At 40.8% G+C, this 17,035-nt stretch overlaps 1 protein-coding gene across 1 annotated transcript in view; it reads right to left on the reverse strand.

The window, feature by feature from the left end:
- The window catches only part of LOC129514562 (rho GTPase-activating protein 15), a 617,088-nt gene that overhangs the window by 43,695 nt on the left and 556,358 nt on the right, over positions 1-17,035 (reverse strand). Inside the window, exon 13 of the mRNA XM_055333243.1 lies at positions 16,274-16,379. Coding sequence (XP_055189218.1) covers positions 16,274-16,379 — 106 coding nt within the window. The remainder of the gene's footprint in view (positions 1-16,273; positions 16,380-17,035) is intronic.

Genomic DNA, 17,035 nt, shown 5'->3' on the forward strand with positions numbered 1-17,035 from the left:
TTGAACTTACAACCCTGAGGTTGAGAGTTGCACTCTTGACTGACTGAGTCAGCCAGGCATCCCCTGGTTCTTTTAAGATAGATGTCCGTTGGCTCCTGCTCCTAACTGTACAACTGGGTGTCCCCTTCCTTTCACTTGGAGCAAAAGACCAATTTCTCACAAGGGCCTTGTCAATGATGTGACTCCCTCCTCTTCCTCTCAGTTCCTGCCACACCGGCCCTCTTGCTTTGCTGTAGCTTGAAGATACCAAACATTAGGTATTGTCTCTGCCTGGAATGTTTGACTCCAAATATCCACTTCAAACACTCCCCATCTTTTCTCAAATCTCACCTTCTTTCCGATAGACTTTAATTATTACTGTAAACCATCCTCACACCGCTCTTGATTCTCTTCCTCTGCCCCACTTTTTTGAGCTCCTTAGCAGCCACCACTTTCTATTATGTGTAGCATTTCCTGTTTATTATGCATATTTGTTTTATTTATTTCTTTATATTATATGTATTGCATAAACTCCATGTGAGCAAAACAATTTCTGTTAGGTTTACTTAATATTTCATAAGTTCCTAGAACAGTACCTGGCACCTAGCTGGCGCTCCACAAAGTTGACCCCAGTTTCCACTAGTGACGTCTCCATTCTCTTTAGTCTACTAATTGGACACCCTGGCATTAGCTTCAGTTCTTCCCAGTCATTCACCCATCATATCAAACCTATCAGCAAGTCCTCTTGACTTCTGTGAAAATCTGTCTAGGAATTACACTCTTCTCACAGAGCTCCACAGACAACAGGGAATAATTGCTCTCTGGTCATGGCAAGATAACTGCTCAGTTAACTGGCTTTGCTCTAACCCCCTTCTTCAGCTCTTGCACCACCAAATCCATTTTTATGTGACTGTTCAAAAACTTTGAGATATTGAGATACTGTTCAATTTGAGATACTTAAAAAACAGAAGTTCTTCACCTCCTCAATAACCTGCCTTGGTTCCTAATGGAGTCTGAGACATGAAATGCCAACCTTTCTGCAGGTGCATTCATAACCTGGCTCCTCTCTGCACTTAGGTCTCCTCTTCCTTTGCCTCTTGTCACAGCACAGGCTGCTTACAGCCTCATCCTGGCTTCCCTTGGCCTTTCTCAAGCTGACCTATGAGACATCCCCGTGCTTCTAAAATTCCACCTGTGCATCAAAGCCCAACTCAATCTCCACCTTTCACTGAAGACTTCTCAACTCCTTTAGTCTATTTTTCTCTGTACCTACTGTTTAACAGTTAAATATTCTCTACTCTGTCTTCTTAAGTGCTTTGTCCCCATTAGATTAGTAGCTCTACAAAGGTAGAACTTTGTACTTCTTATTTTATACTTCTTTTATCTACCTAGCTCTCCCCAATGTGGTATGGAGCAGAGAGTAGACACTCTATAGATCCTGTTGATTCCTTGATGGATACCTCTGTTCTTCTCCTTCTTGTAGATGTACTTTACCATGCTGGCTTTAGAAAGCTGAGCATTTCAAGTGATATATTTTGAATGATATCCTAAATTTACATATCTTTGGCAAGTAATAGCACTTTTGCAGCTATACTGATGAGCTATATATTAGGATAAATGTATATTTAAACTCTAGCCTTATCTAGTTTACAGCACGTTTACAGCGTGTCTCAACATTGGGACCCTTACTCCTTTCACCAGGGATTAACTGGGTCTTGCTTTTTTAAGGGTGTGTGTGTGTATGTTTCTTTCCACACATTTAAAGTGAATTCTATCATTAAGAAGTCACAAACTATGTAGATATCAGTATAAGAAGCACTTAGGAAATAACTAGATAAAGAATATAATCATTAGTCCAACTAACAATTAAATCTTTAATGGTACATGCAGGCTTTAGCATGAAAGCCTCTGTAGCACCCAGCAATAAATTAAATTCACATACTATAAGCTTAAAAATGGCCCATTCTTTGATGTTTTTCAGCAACTCTGATTCTATTTTACAAAGCTTTGAAGGAAGATTATGACTCCCTTCACTGTCCATTGGTCAAGCTTTGAAGGTCTGCATTCTGCTATCTTGTCTTCTCTGGATTCATCTTGAAAGACCGTTTGGTTCTTGGGAGGTCATCACAGACTGCTCTGGCTGGTGTGTCTCTGCTACAGCACTAACCAGTGAGTGGAAAATCCTGCCACTGTTCAGGGTGGGTGTCTCCTTCATGGAACATGTACAGGGAATTAAATGTGTGCTTCCTTCCACCCCCTAAGAGTAGAAGCCACTTGTGAGTAGATTTTAGGACTGGATTGGATTATGTCCCATGTTGGACTCTCATGTTTCTGTTCTTTGGTTCCTGGGACAAATGAAAGTGAACTTGATTATTCTGATGCTAAACTCCTTTTAAAGTCCTCTTTCTCTTTGCCCAGCCTCTGCTCTCTGGTTCAGGGAGATCACTTCCATCTTCCCAGTAAGAGCTGCCTTCTGAAAGTGTGGTTCCTGGATTAGCAGGGCCTGTGAGCTTCTTCTCTTTGCAGAATCTCAGGAACCATCCCAGACCCCCTGAGTCAAAATCTACTTTTTTAACAAGATTTCTAGGTGACCTGATTTGTAAGCACGTCCAAGTTTAAGAAATCCTAGCCTAGAACTTTCTGGAATGCTTGGGCCGCAGTAGTGCTGGCTGCTAAACAAGGAGGCTGAGGAGCCTTCCCAGCTCCCACTGGCCACCTCGTGACTCACCCAAATGTCCCCTGTCTTTTGAAGCCCCCTCCACCCTAGTGCTGGAAAGCATATTTCCTGGGAACGGTGGATTGGATTACTCACATGGCACAAGCACACCTGCGCCCATAGAGGGCGCCTCCCCACACTCCCACCCCCCACCCCTCAGCCAATTAGTTGACACCCTTAAGCACTTCTGATGGAATCTGGGTTGTGAGAGGTGAGGCCTTTTGGATGGGCTGCAGGATAACGGCCCTTACCACTTGTGGTCATTAAAGTTCCCGCGGTGCTTTTTGTGAGAGAAGGGATTGTTAACCTCCGTGTCCTGGCTGCCTTCCAATCTGTGTAATTGCATGCAGTCTACCTAAGTCCGCTCTGTAGTTTCAATTAGGTAAAGTATTGTTCACTTCTTGTACTAACCTGCTGTGTTGTGTGGCTACAGACTGCTAATTAGCTGGTGTTTTTCAGGTGGCTGCCTTCGTGAGCAACAAAACGTCTCTCTGGCCATCTCTTCTCCCACTATCTCCACCTCCCAGGGTCTCTTGCACGACCAGGGTCTCACGCACGACCACGTGCCTCTTTTCTTGGGTATTACCATTTCTTGGGTAAGAATGCTTTGGGATCAGAAATTCCTAGAATGTGACAGTGAACATTTCTTTCGTTTCCCTGTTTGGCCACTTGCTTCTAGGCCCCCCTGGCCTAGAAGGTGTTGGAGGGGAGACTCACGCAGAGAATAGCAAGAGTGTGATAAGGGGTGAATAAAATGGGCCTTCCTCTGCCAAGATGAAGGATAAATTCCTGTCATTGCCAGGGAAGTATGAATTACTTTAAGAGCTTGGCACTCTAGGAATTGGTTATTTTCAGTGTGATATGAATGGAGAGTGAGGCCAGAGAGAACAGGGCATGCGTTTCATTTCTCCCTTCTTGATGGTTAGAAAAATATAGTGGGGCACGTAAACCACCCATAAAATGCCTCACTATCTCTGTGGGGGATCTCCAACCCTAAACAGGAAATGTGGCCTCGGGAGAGTGAGTGGAATCCCCTTCCCGTGATGACTCAAAGGTCAGTACTGGGGAAGTCCTTATGACCCTGGAATGGCAGTTGGAAGCGAAAAAGAAGCGGAAAAAGGAGGGTGAGCAGGGAGCCAAGAGGAAGAGTTGTGCTCTAGCTGGAGAGAGTTGTGTTTTAAGAGTAGAATTTTTCTGGGATGTGAAATGATTGCTTTAAAAACGTGTTCAAATGGGGGTGGGGGTGGGTAGCGGATCAGATTTAGGTAAAATTTCGCTTTGTATATCTTTTCACTATGTGAGAAAATTTGTTCTGATGTCCGAGCACAGAGACACAGATTAATTAGATAAAAATTCCTTTATAGCAGAGGTAATTGCTTTTTTCTTTTCATATCCCAGACACTATGGGAAATAAAGGAATTAATTAATGAGTGAAATGAATGAATGAGTGAACAAATTGATGAAGGGAAAAATATTTATGAAGAGGTGTATGCGGACTGTCAGTTCATGGAGAGCAGAAAAATAAAAACTAAAAACAGTGTTGTTAGAGCCGGAGTGCCAGTGTCCTGCCTACCCCCTGGCTATGGCTCTGTCCCTGATGGTTCTACTTGTGTCTTTGAAAATGAGACAAAAAAAAAAAAAAAAAAGAACAGAGGTTTCCTCCAACAGATGGGTAGACTAACAGAATCTCTATAAAGACGACTGGCTTGCCAATCTCATGAGAATAGGAGGGGCCAGAGCCTCCAAGTTGGGAGAGAGAATGAGGTAGGGGAAGTGAACTTGGCAGGGGCGGGGAGGGAGACACCACAACTGAATAACATTTCTATTGGCCTCCTGGTATAATTGTCTTCACTTCCAGCTCCGTATCTATCACGAGAGTTACCTGATATGTACTTGTGGCCTAAATAAGTGGTAGATTGATGTAGGCAGCAATGCTTGAGGGTAAAGAGAATTCCCAGAGTGAGGGGAATGGGAGGAAGAATTTAAAGATGATGATGATATAGGGAGGAAAGGCAGGGGGGAAGAAAGGGGAAATGTAAGAGAAAATAATCTGGTTAAAAAGACTGAATATGATACAGAAGAGAAGAAATTACTGGAAGTGAGACACAGTCATCTCTACACAAAGGGCAACATTTAGTGTAAAGTTTCTAAGTTCTGCATGTGTTTTCAACTTCCTTTGTGCACATTAACAAATTAACTTAAGAAAAAAAAAATGACAGACCAAAAAATGTCATTGAGGCAGAGATAAAACAGACTTAAAAATTCTAATCTTAAATTTGAGCTCTACTGTCATGCAGATGGTTTCAAAGGAGATTTTCCCAACGTCCTGATCCAAACAGCCCCTACATTCATTTCCTTGTTCCCCAGCCGCTCTCATTCCAGTTAAGCCCATGACTTCAGTTGTGTATCTCTTCAAAGTCAAGTGTGTGTTGAGTGTGCCACTGGCCACAGACCAATTATTATTAATGGCTGAGATTTCCTCCTGTCCACTGCTAAGTCCCATCTTTTCTCAGCCCAGACAATAGTCTTAAGATCAGATATCTCATATATAATCTGCACTTTTTCTTGCATGAGGGAAAAAAAAAAACCAACAACATGGAAATGTGCAGCTACCCCGTGTTAACTATTCCTGGATGTCACCCTGCAGCTCTAATTTCTGCTTTCTCCTCTGCATTCTGGGTACTGCTGCTGGACTTGTCAGCACCTTGTCACGGCTTCCTTGTGCGTGGGCTACCATCGGACTCTGTGTTCTTAACAATTATCCATAAAAAGCCCCCACAGAATCCTTCACAAGTAAAAAAAAAAAAAAAAAAAAAAAAAAAAAAAAAGAGGTATATATATATATATATATTTAAACAGGTAAAAAAAAATGAAGCTACTTTAAAAATTTAGTATCCTGAAGCAGGTGCTATTTGTAAATGCTGCCGTGTTGCTTCATGTTTTCCAGTCCTGCGATGCTCTTTTGTTCATGGTGTGACAAGGATGTGGGGAGCCAATATGATTTAGCTAAATAATACACAAATGTCAAGAATACTTTCATGTCTTGTGTGCAGACCAGAATAAATTACTCCAGTGGAATGTTTTGCTTTTCTTTTCAGGGAACGACCCCACAGTTTACAAGGAGCTCTGCTGACAAGAAATGGCTAAGAAATATTATTTAAAGTAACCTATTTTAATGTAGTACTAAACGGCTGAGGATTTCACTCGGGTTCAAAAGACAGAGGCCTGAAAAGGAAGTTGACAGGCAATGAGAAATTTGTCTTGTCCTGGAGTTCTTATGGGCAGTGGGGAGAAAAAAAAAAAAAAAAAAAAAGGTCCGGTAAGAAATGAAAATGAGGAAACTAGTTCTCAGAAATAAAGGTGAATTGAAAGGAATTGGCAGCTGCCTGGACATGCCAGCCAGAGAGGCCACGGTATCTGATACACGTGACAGACCGAGAGACAACTGCAAAGCTCCCCAAACAACTCGCCTGAAGGGCTTGCCAGGAAGCCAGATGCTGCTTCTGGAAGGATATCTTCCGTGGTTGGGCATCTGGGTTCAGTGCTTTCCATTTAAAGAGGAGAAAGAAGGTGGTAAAAGGCAGAACCATCGTCGCCTTTTAAAAAACATGCTTTCTCCGAGTGTGCATGTATACACACACGCACACGCACACGCACACTCCACACACAGCATTAATGACTGTGGATTTGGAACTTGTTTTTAAAAAGAGCCCCAGAAATAAAAGTTTCCCTGGTGTGTTTCGGGTGGAAAGCAATGCGTTACAGGGAGAGAGAGGGAGAGAGGGAGGAGGGAAGGAGAGAGGGAGGAAGAGAGAGAGAGAACAGCCAGCCAGAAAACCCCTTATATAAACATGTCAATTTACTAATTAGTTAGGTAATTTTATTTAAAGATCTGGGATTATAGATGGTGTTCAATTAAAAAAAGGGAATTCAAGTGATAGAGGCCTGTGCCTCTATCATAATCGGCTGGTCTTTTTCACTCTTTGTTTTGCCATTCCTTCTTCCCTGGAAAACAATCGAGTATTGGTATTGGCAAGAAAGCAGAGTGTGGTCTAGTGGACTGGAAATCAGGTGACTTGAGGTCTGGTTGGTTTTTTTTTCCCCCTTCCACTTTGAAGTTTGCTGTGTGTCTGTTAAACAGGGAAATCAAATTTTTTATATACTTCATAGCAGAGGGTAAGCTTTTGTAATCAAGACCATTTTTGCTTGTTTGTTTCCCTAATGCTCAATAACTCAAGGTGGTAGGAAGTCAATATGGGATGTGGACTCAATGAAGGACAGGGTGGTTGGGTTGGTAGGAGATGGGAGTGATAGAGATGCTTTAGTTTAGTAATGGGAGCAATGACAGAAGAGGTGAAAGGAAGTTTTTCTATTGCAAGATCTGTTACATATCCCAGACTATTAAGAAAGCAGAAGCACTGGCAACTCACCCTGGACTGCAGCGAATTGACCTAACAGACTCCCACCGTGATGGGAGGTCACACAGTCCCTGACCATGCCCCGCACCCCCAGTGGGGGAAGCCTCTTTTACCACTCATTCATTGTGCTCAGGGTCTCATAACACTCAATCTCAATATTAATATTGATCCTTTTGCAATTAGACCTGCTTTTCTCTCCATCATGATGAAAAGATAAATATCAGGTGAGGCATAGCTTACTAACCAATATTCACAAACTGGAATATTCCCTGGTTCTGGTCTGAACTCTAGCAAGGTCCCAAGATTCCAGTTGATCTTAACTGGAACCATTACTGGCTATTAGATTAGTATTTTCTCATTCAATGAAATCCTGTGATTCCATGTGTTTAACAAAAATAACTGTGTATCTAACGTGTGGGACTCTGTACTAAGCTCTGGGGATACAGAAGAATCAGAGTGACACAAATTTCTGCCCTCCTGGAACCTATGATCTGAGGACAGAGGGACTTGTTCAGTTCTTTATAATTTCCATCTTTATCAATATTTTCAGGACCCGATTATGCTATAGAATAACGTGGTTTTCCTATGAGGTTATTATGTTTATTCCTGTGATTTCTCAGGAACGGAACGATGAAGGATGGAACAGTAGCTGGTTATTACCAGAAATTCTACCCAATATCCTGTTACCATGAGAATTTACTAGATCTCCTGTGGAGAAGTAATAATCTCAACCACAAAATATAATATCTCTGCTCTTGCCAAGTTTTCTGTCACCATGTGTGCCATTCTCAGACTCTTTCCCTGGTGTCTTCCTCTGGCCACTCCTTCAATGTTATATAACCCCAGGAATCTGTCCTCAGTACTCTTCTGGCTTCACTCTGTCCCTTGGGGTTATTCATGACCTTACCCCATTACCATCTTTAAACTGATGACTCCCAAATTCATACTTAGATCTCAATCACCTTTCCTTATTCCCAACAGACATTGCTTATCCTCAAATGGAATTCGCTAATGAAGTGTAAAGAATCTCACATCACATCCCCAAGCTTTCAACTTCTTTCATGCTTCTAATTATATGCTTTTCCTCTATGTGGGTTGAGGGTATCACCACTCAGCTAGTTCAAAACCTGGGAATCCTCCCTTCCTAACTTATTGCATACCCTTGGTGAGCATGTCCCATTGAATCCACCTCCTCTGTGCCTCTTGTATCCATCCTCCTGTCACCTCCCTAGTTTGGGATCTCTAGCTTGGACCTGCACAACTGGTTTCGCTATCTCTAGGGTTGCCCTCCTACAGGCTAACCTTCACACTTCTAAAGACTGTGATCTTTAGAAATCTCCCTGCTTCTGACCCTTCCATGATTTACCTAATGTCTACAGAATGAATTTCAAATTCCTCAACAAAGCCTGCGAAAGGTTTTTCATGAGTTAGCTCTAGTTCACTACATTCTGGGCTTATGTTCTGCTACATCTCTTATTCACTATTTCTTCACCACACCACTGTTCTCCTCCTCTACACGTCTCCGTACTTAGTGCCCTGCTTGTAGCAGGCCTACTGTCTGCCAAACTGACATCTTCAAAGATAGCCCATGCCATCTCCTCTGGGAGGCATTCTTTGGTTTCTCTAGGCTAAATTCCAGCTCCCGTTTGGTGCTCTCATAGTGTCACCATGGCTATTTTGCACCATATTTATGGCAATTGTTTACTAATTTATCTATGGCAGGAGACCATAGGAGAAGTGAGGATAGGAGTCCTCTTTATGCCTCTAGTATTGAGTTGAGGGGTCATCAAACTTTTCCTGTAAAGGGTCAGATAGTAAATATTTTTATTCCTGTGCAACTTGTCACAATTATCTGGCTCTTGCATGAAAGCAGCCTTTGGCTATACATAAACATGTGTGTATGTGTTCCAATAAAACTTTATTAACAAAAACAAGTGGCGGGTTATATGTAGCTTAAGGGCAGGCTGTACCTGGCCAACCTACGAATCAGTCCAGTGCCTGGAATATAGTGGGAACTCATTTAAGACTTCCAAAAAGAATGGACAGACAGGATTTCACAGATGACATTTTCGTAAGTGTGAATTTTTTTGACCTTTTTCACACATGACCGAAAGGGAGGATTAAAGACATTAAAAGGTTTTCTTAATGTTGCAGTTTCTAAGGGCTGAGGTTGGGACTTGAGCCTATGTCTTCTGATTCCAGATCCCTGTTTCTTTCCATTAGGTAAAAGGCCAAGATTCACAGTGGAGAAGGATGGGACTTAAAACTTAAAAAAATTACCTCTTATGAAGGAAATACCCCCGTGAGGTGGACCAACCACTAACCACAGAGAACACAGTCATAGATGGGCAGTAATCATTTTAGGTTTTGCTGTTTCCTATTATTCAGTGGCTAATGTTACCATTCAAATGTTAAATTAAAAGATGTACAGTAATAATTTCACTGCTGTCTTAAAAACCTTATCTCCTAAAGCCTTCCTCCAAAACAAGGATCCACCACTGGAAGGATCATTGAACCTTAGTCCCCAGCTCACAAACCTTATAAATCCTGTGCCAAGATGTCTCCTAAGTAGATGACATTTTAATGATTACTACAGGGAGTTGGGAACTATTGCTTCATCCTCACGATCAGAGTAATTAATTTTCTTAACTACCAGGCCAAATTCTGCCACGGGAGTCCAGTTGAGAAATTTCAGGCCCATAGGAAGTACATTAGCTCTTCAAAGTGATTAGGGTGCCATTTCAAATACACAAGCAAAGGAGCTATTAAGCTTCTGGCTTATTTCAAACTACTTGCAGCCCTTGTCCCTCAGGAAAAAAAAAGGGGGGGGGTAGAAAAAAAAGAGAGAAAAAAGAAAATAACAATTTGTACAGGTTCCTCATTTTCCAGGAAAAATACCCATGGCCTGCAAGTCGTTGGCTATCAGGTATTATGGTTGGGTGAGCGACCAAAGTGTACAGAAAAAGGGTGGAGTGCCAGAAGACAGCACAGAAAAACACAGCCTGCTCCAAAGCACACCAGAGCTGCGCAGTCGGAGGCCTGACGGGAGGCGCAGAGCTTCACCAGCATTGCTCTTGAAGACCAGAGAGAAGGGCAAGAGCTCATGGGCTTTCCAGTTCATTCTTTAGCCGTGTGTCATTTTTTCCCCCTCCAAATATCAGACATGCTGGCAGTACCATTTTAAAAAAGTCAGGATGGGTGAATTCTTTCCTCACCAGTGTTTCCTCCTACAACTCTTGCATTTCTGGGTCGTCATCATTTGAGTTGCCTCTGACACGCTTTTGTGGAATATTTTATTTAACACCCATGAAGACCACAGAGAAGCTTTAAATATCAGTTTACTCTCACAAAATAGCCACAGCTCAACAGCTTCGCCTTTCAAGAAGGCATTCGACTGGCAGGCTTCCATGAGCTTTGTCTCTTCAGCCGTATCATTCCTTCACCTTGGAATTCTACAAACAGCTGGGCGATTTTCTCAGAGTTGATGCAAAAGGGAAGATTTTGTAGCTTTCTTCTCAACCTATTTTACCAAGTGCGAGTCTCCTATAAGAATATTTACTTGCATCTCAAGTCTGCAGCAAATATATTCTCCCAAAGATGTTTTTGAAAAATCATTGAGTGCTATGATGTCATTCGTCATGTCTAATGGCCATTCTTTTCTCAGACATTTGACTTCCTCTGGACAATGTACACCTACCTGGAGATTGAATGTTCTTTCATGTGCTCCCCACTCAAAAATTTGAGATTGTTTTGGCTTCCAAAATTCACACCACAGAGGTAATCTGGCTTATGAGTTCAATTTGGCTTGGCCAAAATACTTTTGTATTTAGCCCTAAATTTTCTGTGAGGTTCAGGTAACTATTTTTATCCTGGAAATAAATGTGTGAGAGAAGACTGCAGCGATCACTAGAACACCTGACTCATGGTAATGGCAACAGGAATGCCAGGACTTTGAGAGATCAGTGCTACATGTCAGGTAGATATGTAGCTGATGGGATTCTGGGAGTGTTTCCACAGGGTGTTTGAGGCACCAGATAAGGCCTTACTGGCTTCAACATATCTCACTTACCAGGCTCCCACGAAGCCAGTGTGCTGTGCTGTCTGGCAGGAAACTCTCAGTGTGAGAATCATTCTGATAAGTAAGACTACGAGGCAAGAGATTTCTCCTTTGGAAACTCCTGTAACAGGGAAGGCTCTGGACAAGAAGCACAGAAGACCTGTGCCCTATCTCCAACCTCCTCCCACCTGCCTAAGAGTCAAGGTAGAGTAGATGATCTTAGCGAGCCACCATTGTGATGGGAAGAAGAGTCTGATCTGAGAACATGGGACAAGATGCAGATCAAGTTGATGGAGAGTTAGGGACAGGGTGGAGTTGGTCTGGGCACTTCACAAGAGATTGGTGTGAGGTGTCATGTGTTTTGCCAAACAGGTGAAATCAGCCTCACTGAGACCAGGGGAAACTGGCTGAGTCAGGCCACGGTGGGGACTTAGGTTTTCCAAAAAGATTCTGTGGTGGGACAAAACATTTTCTGGAAGCCAGGATATTTGGCAACCCAGCTTGTGCAACTGTTCCAGATTCATTTCATTAAAAATTATCTTCTATTTCTCTCACTATGAAAAAGATACATGTTGATGTAGAATGTTTATCTAGAATATGATAAGTGACAGGTACTGTATGAGACTCTTTAAAAAACTATTCGTTTAGCCCTCACCAGAGAAAGAGGTTCTGTGATGATCCCCAGTTTACCGATGAGAAAATGAAAGTGAGTTGTTCAAAGTTACATCTTCCATAAGTGGTAGAGCCAAGACTCATATTCAGGTCTGCCTAACTCCAGTATCTGCTCTCTTTACCTGTTTTCTTAACCTCAATATTGCCTTTTATACCAATATACCAATATACTTCTATACCAATGGCAATACATGGTGGGGGGGGGGGAACTCTAGGAAAGAAACATTAACATCTCAACAAAAATTTTGGTCTTATCCAGTTGCACAAATGTTCCACATATTTATAGTTAGATTCTTTTGGAGTATATAAGATATTGTATCCCTGACTTTAAAAACAACAACAACAATTAGCTATGAACCACATTTCAGTACGCTGATATCATTTATCATGTTGTGTAAAACCTTCCCCAGTCACTGGACACTTAGGTTGTTTCCAAGTGTCTACCAGTGCAAATATGGCTGGCATAAATAATTTTGTCTACATAAAAGGCCTCCCTCATGACTTACAATGACTGGCCCAAAAGACATGAAGACTTGAAAGCTTTTTATTCTTGAGCTATAGTACAGATATGGCTTTCCCACCATGCTGGTTGGTACATTCTGACTAGCAGCATATAAAAAGCTTGATTCAATACACATCTGACAAAATGAGATTCATCCTATTTAATTAGTTTTCAATAACCTCAACTCCCTATTTATATTTGCAAAATAGAGTAAAGGGTGAACTCTTCTCCACAATATCTTCTTTTGCTTTATTATCATCATTATTATCACTGTCCAAGGGACTCTTTTCACAATCCCCAACATTGAAACCTGAGACTTAACTCCATGGATGGCTGGATATGGGGATAAAGAAATGAGAGAAATAAAAAAAAATTGTTTAGAAATTTCCTCTGAAAATTCTCAAGATTTAGGCTATTTATTTCCACTTGATGTTCATCACTCTAATCCAACTACAACTTCCATGTAGCCTCCTGGGTTCTTTTCTCCTTATATCTTGTTCACCCTACCCTCTGGTGTTGGATGCTTTTCATAAACTCTGAGCACATCATGCAAATAAATGTCCCATAGATAAAGTTTCAATGGTTCTCTATTGCTTATGTAACTCCTTTGCCTGGCTTTTAATCTCTGACTACTGTCCATCAACAACTAACCCTTATCTTTCCAGGTCCTCCTTCCTCATTAACTTCCTCTTCACTTTGTCTTCCTGCCTTTCCAAAGAAGCAGGCTAAAAGAAAATGCACTGGACACACACTTTACAGAGATAGAACTTGTCGTTTATGTGATGATTCAGAAGGTACTATGGGACCTTACAGTACTTATCACTGTAATGTCAATTTGTGAAAGTGGCTCATAATAAAGGTTTCTGGTTGATGGCATTTTGAGATGATAGCTTATTCTGAATTTCTGGTTTCATGCTATCACAGCAGATGCATAGAACTTGACCTTGAGTTAGATCAAGAATGAAGACTCTGGACTCTGAGACTATTCAGCTGGTGCAGCCATTGTGTAATCTTATACTTAATGTTATCACAGCCCTTTAAAATTTCTGGCTTTTGCGGACAAGACTGGCATCCACCCTGTAGTCCAATCGTGCTGTATTAAGCGCTCTCAGTTGGTAGTTGCTCTGCTTTCAAGGGGATGTTTAATTCAGTGCTGTGCAAAAATGGAGTTCTCTTCTGTTGCTAGAGCTAGAGAGTACATAGGTCAAGTGGAATTTTTGGCACTTCATTACATTCTCTGACCCTCACTAAACAAACTTCAAAAAATATATATTTGCAACAATTTGAAATAAACACTACATACAAGTGTTGACGGTAGATTTTCTGAAGAACTACCAAATGCATCAAGACTAAGGAAAACATTCTAATGATTCTTTCAAACATGAATATTTTTAAATCCCTGCTAAACAATCTTCTTATTTAGTCTTCTCAGGCTTTCATGACATGCCACGATTGGCTGTTTAACAAAAACTTAGCAAAAAATGATTAACAAGATATAATCATGTACACACACTTGTGCTTAATTAAACCTCGTTTATAAATCAGTACAGGGTGGAATATGGTCACACCACTCAAGAAAGGTTGGTGACTAGCAAATCACACTCTTCTCTCCATTTATAATGAAAAGTCTTACAAGGTGAATGCTGTGAAAGTGATATAATAATGGGATGGTGTGGTAGAAATGGGGAGGATTCTCATCCTTCTGAGGTTTTCAATTGGATGGATTTTCTCTGTGTTTCTATTTTGTTTTAAAGGAGGATTTAGCGGACACTATTTTTTTTTTTCTTTCTCTAGCTGTTCGTTTCAGTTGGGGGGAACAAAAGGAATAATTGAGATTGAGTAATGGATATTTCTCAAGGTCTCCAAGACTAGGTATTGCATAGCATTAAATAGTATACTTTTCCATTTGTTTTATGACTTTGTCCAGTTAAAGTTACTGGCATAAGCACTCCAGTATTTACTTGAAACTTGAAACCCCTTTCATGATATGTCTGAATCCTAAGGGAAAAGAATTTACATTTGAGGAATGTTTACCTCCAGCCAGGCATTTTACATACATGCATTATCTCATTTAATTCTCATGACCACAAGCTATGGCTGATATTATTTAATCCAGTTTTATGTTCTTGAGATCATAAGAGGAGTAAAGTATAGAACAAGTATTTGACTCTAGAGCTCTCTCTCTATTTCTTTAAAGCCCAATATCCTTTCACTAAGCCACACTGGGTTTCCTATGATAGCCAGTATGGGGAGGTGATAAGAAGGGACATTTGAGCAATAAGGAATGGTATGAACTTTGGCACAGGTTCTCCTCTGGGGTAAAATAAGAAAGAAACTTATATAATGGATTAGATTAAGTATGTTCCCTAATGCAGTGACTGATTAAGCGAATTATGGACTATCCATACTGTGGAATACTATGTCATCATTAGAGAGAATCACATAAATCTGTCTAATGAAATGGGAGACTTTCCATGAAGTATTTTGCAAAATACTTCAGAACTAAATGTACAGTATGATAAACTGTAATGCAATAATAATCATATACACATATGTTTATGTGCGTATACACATATACACAAAAACGTTGGTTACTTCTGCTCAGAAGGCTCAGAGTAACCAGTAGGCAAATTTCATTTATTAATCTATATGCACCACTGTTGGTTAAATTTTGTGTGTGTGTGCAATTACATGTATTGAATTTACAGGATTAGTTCAATAATCACCCAAGGAATAGGTGATTAAGGAGATTTAATCTCACAAAAACAAACTGTCCGATCTGTTTGACACTCTATCAGGCTTCAACATTACTATAGGTATATGGTGAAAGCTAAAACCTCATTATTTGTAGTGCACTCTGCTTTATCTGAAGAAGGTGTTAAGAGAGCAAATGAGTAACAGTCATTTTGAACTTAACATGTCCAAAATGGAGCTTTCCAGTCCGCTCTTCCGATTCAACCCATCTGTGTAAGTACTACCATTTGTTCACTTGCCTAAGCCCAAACCCGATGACGCACACTTGATTTCTCCTTTCCTTTTTCATCTGCACTCTGACCAGCAGCAGATCCACCCTGACCCATAGCCAATATATGTCTTTAAGGACTTCACGTAAGCTATCATTACCTCCTGTCTGGACTTCCATGGCTGGTGGTCTCCCTGCTTCCATTTTGCAGTCTGTTCTCTCCATGGGTCAGAGTGATCTTTTATACTCCCTCAATTCAGCACTCTTTATGGTTGATAATTGTACTTAGAATACAATCCAAATCTCTCACTGAGGCCCACAAGAACCTATGTGATCTGACGCCAGTCAGTCTGCCACTATGACCTTACCTCCTACCACCACCACCCCCTTAGTTCGTTAAGCTCTAGCATCCCGGCCTGCTTTCTGTTTTTCAGATACATCAAGCTCTGTTGGCTTCTGTGTCTTTTCACGTACTTTTTCTCTGCCTTCATACTCTTCCCTTAGCTTTTTACATGGATGGCACCTTACCAATCTGAATCAACGTTTTACAAACGAGCAAATTGATTTTAGACAGTGTAAGTAACTTATTTGTGGTCATAGCACTTTGTACACGATGAGGCTATGTTCTGCACTCATGTCTGAATTATTTCATGCTCTTCCCATTATACTAGATAATGAAGTAAAGACAATCCATCCCAGGGCTCTGGGTCAGGTTATGTCAATGAATCAGCAAATATCTACTCGTTGAAAAGACCAGGAAAAATAAATTATTTTAGAAGTTCCTTTTGTAGGTTCTCCTTCCTACCTCTTGTACATTCTCCAGCTTCTGTAGGAAGACTTAGATTGGCTAAGGGGAAAATTTGAGATACATACTTTTGGAAAATCTTGTCATAGAGATTTGAAGTTAAATACTGCTTAAGTAAGAAATGAGAATATGATGATACAACCAAAAACTCTTTCAACTTACTTAGTTAGATGTCCAAACAGGATTTTCATGGTGTCACGATTTGGTGGAGGGAGTTTTTGCACAAGAGACTTTATAGTTTCAATTCTTGTGTTATAGTCTTGCTTTTCTGAAAAAAAAAAAAAAGTTTAACAAATAAAAGGAATGTTAGAAAAGAATGAGATTTCCTAAATGCAAGAGGGCATTTTCTTAGGAGAATTTTGGACAAAGACTTAACAACTTAAAGTCCTAATCAGTAGCCGAAGAGAATCAGTGTATTCAACATCATTATCATGGAGTTTCTTTATTTTGGCTCTGATGTAGATCATAGTAATATGAAGCAGCAATAGTATGGCTTTGACATAATCCTCTTGTTAAGATCAGGTATTGAAGCAGTTTTATAAATGCTTTACTATTTTATAAGATGTGGTAGGATGAAGAATGGCTTTCCAAAGATGTCCATGCCCTAATCTCTGAAACCTGCAAGTATGTTGCCTTCTATGGCCAAAGGGACTTTGCTGATGTGATTCAATTAGAGACTCTGCAATAGGGAGATTATTCTGGATTATCTGAGTGGGGACAGTATAATCACAAAGGTGGTTAAGAGAAAAGCAGGAAGATCAGAGTCAGAGAGAAAAGATGATGTGGCAATGGAAGCAGAAGGATAAATGGCTATGTGACGAAGGGCTATGGGCTAAGGAGTGAAGACAGCCTCTAATAACTGGAAGAGGCAAGGAAAGAGAGCCCCCAGAAGGAGCACAGGTCTACACCTCGATTTCTGCCCAG

The sequence above is a fragment of the Nyctereutes procyonoides genome, unplaced genomic scaffold, assembly GCF_905146905.1.
Source record: "Nyctereutes procyonoides isolate TBG_1078 unplaced genomic scaffold, NYPRO_anot_genome, whole genome shotgun sequence".
NCBI lineage: Eukaryota > Metazoa > Chordata > Mammalia > Carnivora > Canidae > Nyctereutes > Nyctereutes procyonoides.